This window comes from Cicer arietinum, chromosome 6 (assembly GCF_000331145.2).
Source record: "Cicer arietinum cultivar CDC Frontier isolate Library 1 chromosome 6, Cicar.CDCFrontier_v2.0, whole genome shotgun sequence".
NCBI lineage: Eukaryota > Viridiplantae > Streptophyta > Magnoliopsida > Fabales > Fabaceae > Cicer > Cicer arietinum.
The window spans coordinates 65,448,561-65,455,655 of NC_021165.2; the positions used below are offsets into that span (position 1 = coordinate 65,448,561).

The following is a 7,095-nucleotide window of genomic DNA, read 5'->3' on the forward strand; positions in this document are numbered from 1 at the left end:
CCCCATATCCACCTAGTGGAAATGGTGAGTATTTATCTTCCGTGGGATTCGAACCCGATACCTGGGAGATAAGTACCACCTCTACAAGCTTATTCACATCATAGGTAGTCCTCACAGGTATGAAATTGGCAAATGTGGTCAACCTGTCGACAATCACCCAAATGGAGTCAAACTTACATTGAGTCTCAGGCAATGCTACCGCAAAATCCATATATATATTGTCCTATTTCCATACTAGTACATCTAATGACCTTAGTAGTCCCCCTAGTTTCTAATGATCTACCTTATCTTTCTGACAAGTCAAACATGAAGCCTCATATTCTGCTACATGTTTCTTCATTCCCGGCCACCAAAACTTTTGCTTAAGGTCTTTATACATTTTGGTGGTACCAGGTGAACACTCAACTTGATTTTATGGGCCTCATCCAAGATAGTCTTCTTTAATTTTGTATTGTTGGGTATACAAACACGTCCATTACATCTCAGGGGCCTTGCCGACCTCGATCAACTTCCTTTTCTCTTGAGTCAACATGTTTGTAACTTGGAGAACTTTAATCTCATTCATCAATTCACTATCTATAATGATCATTCCACAATGCACTTTCTCCAATGGGGAATCCAAATTAAGATCCAAGTCACGAAACTTCTCAAACAACTCCAACCCCTTCATTGTTACAAACGAGAGATGAAATCGCTTCCTGCTTAGGACATTAGCCACCACGTTGGCCTTCCCTAGATGGCAATGCAACGTGAACTCATAATCTGTAATGAACTTCATCCATCTCCTTTGTCTAATGTTAAGTTCCTTTTGATCAAACAAGTATTTCAAACTCGTATGGTCGCTAAATACTTAAAAACTACACCCATATAGATAATGTCTCCAAATTTTCAATGTGAATAGAATTGCAGCTAACTCCAAGTCATGAGTGGGATAATTAATTTCGTGCACCTTCAATTGCCTTGAGGCATAGACCACTACTCGTTTGTTCTGCATCAACACACAACCCAAACCTTGATAGGAAACATTACAATAAACTTTGTAAGGCTCTTCTGGTTGGGGCAACACTAACATTGAATCGTTGAATTGTTAGACAAATATAGAATGGAACTAAACACTTGACAAGGTAAATCTACCAACCATGCTAAGACATTAATGCTTCCAACCACTCAACTAACTCTAAATTTTACAAATAATATGATTGAACTTTAATCTAATATATCTCCTCAAATTAATATTGTCCCCTAGATATCTACCCACATTGATAACAAAAATATATGTCGTGTGTTGCAAGATACCATTCCTAAGTTGTTGGTCAACATTTTTAGAGAAAAAGATTTCAATTTTTTACATGTAATTCTTATTGTTCAAATGCATCGGAAAACATATCCAAACAATTTATGATGCAATGATCTTGTTCAATAGAGACCTTCGTATATAGATGAAAATCATTAACAAAGAGCAAATGAGAAATTTGTGGTCCGATTTAATGCACACATTGATTTTCAATATTTAACTTTCACATGGTCAGCGATAACATGCGAGAGCTACTCCATACAATTTAAAAAAAAATGAGAAAAAAGGTCCCTTGGATAATATCTCTTGTATGAGAAAAATTATATATTTTAACGTTAAAAAATAAAGTGAAAACTAAAATAAGAAGTAACCTCAATTATTTGGATTCTCGATTTTCATATTTATCTTAATTACCATTTTAAGTAATAATTCATTTTCAATTTATTTTTGCTTGTTTTGTCAAAATATATAATTTATCTTAAATGCTTTTCTTGTTACTTGTTTTTTTAAAAGGTATGATATATTACTCAAATAAGAAAAAACAATATCTAATCAGTTAAATATACAATAAAGTCATGTCACTCCATATCTATGATAATCTGAATAGTAAATGTTTTATCTATATGATTCATTTGTGATATATTAAATAAATAGGATTTTAACTTTCTATTTTTAAAAATGATTTTTATGAAAAATTATTATAAAATAGTATAAGTTATTTTGAACTCATTTTTTAGTTATTATAGATTAAAAGATTATTTTGACATTCAATATTTCATATATCAATTTTTAGAGATTTGAACATAATAAAAATTAATATTTTTTAAAAAGTAGTTCTTGAAAATTTTCTTAAAAAAATTGATTATTTCAAGGCATTTTGTCTATTTTTTGAAATTTTATTTTCAAAAGAATTGGTATTAAAAATATAAAATACTTAAAATTAATTTTTCATGAGAAGTTATTCTAATAAAAGGACCTTTATGAAAAGTTACTTAAAATTCGTTTGATATATATTAAATAAATAGGATTTTAACTTTCTATTTTTTAAAATTATTTTTATGAAATTTTATTACAAAATAGTATAAGTTATTTTGAACACATTTTTTAATTATTATATATTAAACGATTATTTTGAGTTTTAGATATTAATTTTTAGGGATTTGAACATAATAAAAATTAATATTTTTTTAAATATAACTCTTGAAAAATTACTTAAGAAATGATAATTTCAAGGCATTTTGTAGAATTTTTCGAAATTTAATTTTTAAAAAAATTTGTATTAAAAATGTGAAATACTTAAAATTAATTTTTATGAGAAGTTACTCTAATAAACGGACCTTTATGAGAGGTTACTTAAAATTCATTTGTTATATATTAAATAAATAGGATTTTAACTTTCTATTTTTAAAAATAATTTTTATGAAAAAATATTACAAAATAGTATAAGTTATTTTAGTTATTATAGATTAAATGATTATTTTAGCATTCAGTATTTTAGATATTTGAACATAACAAAAATTAATATTTTTTTAAAAATAATTCTTGACAAGTTACTTAAAAGAATTGATTATTTCAAAACATTATGTAGATTTTTTGAAATTTTATTTTCAAAAAATTTGTATTAAAAATGTGAAATACTTAAAATTAATTTTTTATGAGAAGTTACTCTAATTTTTTTGTTCAAACACTTCGGAAAAAGTATCTAAACAATTTATGATACAATGAGCTTATTTAATAGAGACCTTTGTTAATAGATGAAGACCATTAACAAAGAGCGTGTGAGAAATTTGTGATCCCGATCTATTGCACACATAAGTTTCCAATAGTTAACTTCTACATGAGCGATAATATGAGACCTACTCCATACAATTTACAAAAAGATAACGAGAAAAGAAAAATTATCAATGATCAAATATGAATGATCAATATGACTGACTGAGTGAGGACGAAACAATTCCCAAAAATATTTCAATTTAGGTTAAATAATATAATCTAAACGAAGTTTAAGTCTATTCATAATCACCATGGTAATAATTTTATAAATAACAATTCCTAAAGCAATATGGTGAGATTGAATTGTTTTAGCAATATCTTTAATTTCCAAAGACTCATGAAAAAACAATTCCATCCTTCTCGAGCTGTGCATAAAAACATATATTTATTTATATTATAAAATAGAATAAATACATTAGATAATTTAAATAATAAATATACATAATGTATATTTTTCATTTATTAATTAATGTAATACATAAAATTCAACTATAAAAGATTGTTAAATCCAAATACCCACATTCACAAATCTTTTGGATGAAATCAAATTAATGATTGAAAACTTCTCTTATAAATTAATATACTAAAACTTTTTCCTTCAATGTCAAGCTCTTCAATCAACTGGGTGGTTAAATTAAACCGAACTATATCACCATCTTCTTTCTGAAAAAATAAATCACCTTTCTTCCCTGCTCCAATAGAAAGTCTAATATCAGACAACGTCCCAATAGTAAAAAGGTTAATCCATGATTCTTTTGCTCCAATTTCTCCCAAAATAGATATGTTAAAAGTAGTCTTATCTAAAGGCCCTGAGATCAAAGCAATAGACCCATTTAACACCGTTAAGGATATTGTTATATAAGGAACATCAAAATCATCATCCACATCTGGAAGTATTTCTACAGGTATAGGTGTTGTGATAATCTCCTCGGTGACCAAGTCAAACGATGCTATGTCTCTTCCGACATGCGAAAAATACCACCAATGACACATTCCGTTCATGTACAATCGTTGACAAGTCTCATTATAAAATGCTGATATAAAACCGACATCTTTGTCAATTTTTCTCCAACAGTTACTTTTAAGGTTATATATTCGGTACTCGCAACTAAATTCTGGGTAATCTACAAACTCATATTGAAGACAAAATTCTACATTCGTAATCAACTTAAAATCATTTCTAACTTGGTCATAACCAAATCCAAGTGGAATATTCCGTTCTGTAATATAAGGTGAATCAAACTCACGAGGGAGTTGAGGGATGATCTTGAATTCCTCTGTTGTTGGATTCCATAGTACATATCTTAGATCATAACTGTAGAGGCAAAGAATTCCGGTAATGCTACCAGAATCCAAAACCCTAAAAGAAGGGTGCTCCTCTTTAAACGGATTTGGAAGATCTATGATTACATCCTCAAAATTATCTCCAAAATTATCTCCAGAAAATGAACACAAATCTCTATTAGTAAGCTGTAGGAGAAGAGATGTATCATCGTAGTACGAATGATCATAAGAGATTAAATTGTTGCGAAAGATGCTCATGAAATGATGGTTTTCAAATAAGAGAGTCCATGATTTACGTACGCATTCAAACCGCTTTAAAGATTTTAGAGGCAATTTTGATAGAATATGAAATGCAAGATCATCAGATATGTACTTTCTAACTTCTTTTGTCACACACGCATCTTTTTCCATCTCTACCAGTTAGGAGTTCCTAATTCAAAGATGATGGGAATGGTTTGAAGTCACTTGTTGCTACACTCAATTAGCAAGGGACAATGAGCAAGGAGCCTGCACAATCTTCTGCAAACAGATAGAAGCTCAACTGTATAAATAGCTATCATCAAAACAGATTGTAAATTTCTAAAAAGATAAATCAATACAAATTAGTTCTTGGATTCTGTCACTTTCTTCTTCGTGCATTCAACATTTCTCTCTTTCTCATCTACCTAAAGTTCAAATGTTCACATAATAAAAGAGCACAGTAACAATATATCAACAAAAGAACAATTACAGGACAGCACAAATACAACCCAAATTACAAAACTAGGGTTTAAAATTGCACCTTATGGGAGTTGGGAATTGCAGCGAGAATAATCCGAAGAATAAGACTATTTTGGTGTATCGAAACAAATATTATATAATAACAAAATTGATGGTGTTGCATTTTTATTTTTATTTTTGAAATGACCAAAGTTAATAATGAATTATTATGTTAATATATTTTCTCCACACACATTTAAACCCAAGACTTCCAATTATTTAACTCTTAATTCAAACCACCGACCAACAACTTGTTTGTTTTGCATTAAAAAAAAGATTGTCAAACAAAATATGAATTCGATTTGAAGAACTTACAACCGTAGATTACAAATGATAAAAATAGAGAATTGCTCAAACATGTAACTGTTGTACGTATTTCAATATAAACTAGAAATCAGGTCAGTGCTATGAGCCTGTGATCAAAATTTTATTATGTTTGTTTTGGCCTGTATTGGCATTTCTTGGGCTAAGGTTTGGTCTTCATTTACATTTAAAAAACTTTGGACTAACAAAACTAACTAACAAAGGAGCACGATTCAAACTAACAGAATTCCAAATCAAAACTAACTAACAAAAATCAACACTAATTAACAAAAATCAACACTAACTAACAACAATCAGCAATAACAAAATAGAAATCGAACCTTTTGAACAAAGCAGCAACGCGATCTGGAGACAGATAAGATTGCGGCGAACAGTGAGCGACGAACGGCCACAGAGGCAGTCAGGCAGACAGATAAGATTACTAATCTTAATACGTTCCAACAAAGCTCCGCTCTTGTCTATATGGATAACATAAATTATTTAGTAAGACATAAATGATTTTCTTCAATAACAAAATATTTAATCAAATACACGTGATGATTTTAGTTGTAAATTTATCAATATATTTCATTTAATCAAGTGAACCAGAAAATTGAATTTAAGAATATATTTCTCAAAACCCTAAGAAAATTTAAAATCAGCTTCAATTTAAATCTCTGACTCTAAACAAACACAAAATCAAGTAAAGCAGAAAATCGAATTGAAACGTATTAAGATTAATATCACAAGCTAACGAGAAAGTAGCATTAGTGATAGAATCAAATACCTCAATAAATTGAAACTGAAATCAGCTTAAAAAGCTGAGAAAGATTTGAGGAATGAGAAAAGAATTCCCGCAGCGAGGGAGAAAGAAGAAGCGATGCCTCAAGCTGCTGAGAACTTGAGATTTTGAGTTTAGGGTTATCAAGGTATTGTTGATTTGCATATAGATTTGAGTTTATTGGCCCTCTTTTATTAACATTATACGACCGTCATAAAATATTATTTTCTAACTTAGTTGACTAACTTAGTTGATAAGTCTCCTTTAAAAGCTTAATTGAGAAGTAATTGTAAAAGACTTTTTAACAAAAAATATATTATTCGGATGGTTTTTAATATATTTGGTCAAAGATTCCTTTAATTAAATCAAGTGGAAACTAAATTAAGAACTAACATTAATTATTTGAATTCTCGATTTTTATATCTATTTTAATTACCATTTTAAGTAATAATTTATTTTCAATTTATTTTTAATGAATAATAAATGTTTTAGATAATAATTTTTAGAGATTTGAATATAATAAAATAAATTTATTTTTTAAAAATAACTCTTGAAAAGTTACTTAAAAGAATTGGTTATTTCAAGGTACTTTGTAGATTTTTTGAAATTTTATTTCCAAAAAAATTTGTATTAAAAATGTGAAATACTTAAAATTAGTTTTTTAATGAGAAGTTACTCTAATAAATGTACTTGTAATCTATCTACATGTCACCGCCATTCTTATTTTCGTACCTCAAATAATGTTTTTTATTTAATCATCAATATAATAATGCTTTTCTTTATTAATTTAATTAATTAATAAAAGAAAAATATTGTTGTGTTGATGATACAACAACATAGTAGCATATGCCATCAAGAAAGTATGTAGTCTTGTGGTTTTTGAGGCAAAATTCCTTATGAA

The 7,095-nt window shown here is 28.4% G+C and overlaps 1 protein-coding gene across 3 annotated transcripts; it reads right to left on the reverse strand.

Annotated features, from left to right (window-relative positions):
* Positions 1–3,433: 3,433 nt before the first annotated feature.
* On the reverse strand, positions 3,434–6,404 carry LOC101494608 (F-box/kelch-repeat protein At3g06240-like). Of its 3 annotated transcripts, none has more exons than XM_073370450.1 (3): positions 6,201–6,395; positions 5,755–5,892; positions 3,434–4,892 (listed from the first exon to the last, which is right to left on the reverse strand). In XM_073370450.1, exon 3 carries the CDS (start codon positions 4,760–4,762, stop codon positions 3,611–3,613), a length of 1,152 nt encoding a protein of 383 aa, XP_073226551.1. In that variant the 5' UTR covers positions 4,763–4,892; positions 5,755–5,892; positions 6,201–6,395; the 3' UTR covers positions 3,434–3,610. The 3 variants fall into 3 exon arrangements, 2 of the variants coding, with proteins under 2 accessions (XP_073226551.1, XP_004506020.1); XM_004505963.4 differs by having other exon boundaries at positions 3,434–4,870; positions 6,201–6,394; XR_012163740.1 differs by having other exon boundaries at positions 4,801–5,016; positions 6,201–6,404.
* Between the last annotated feature and the right edge of the window lie 691 nt (positions 6,405–7,095).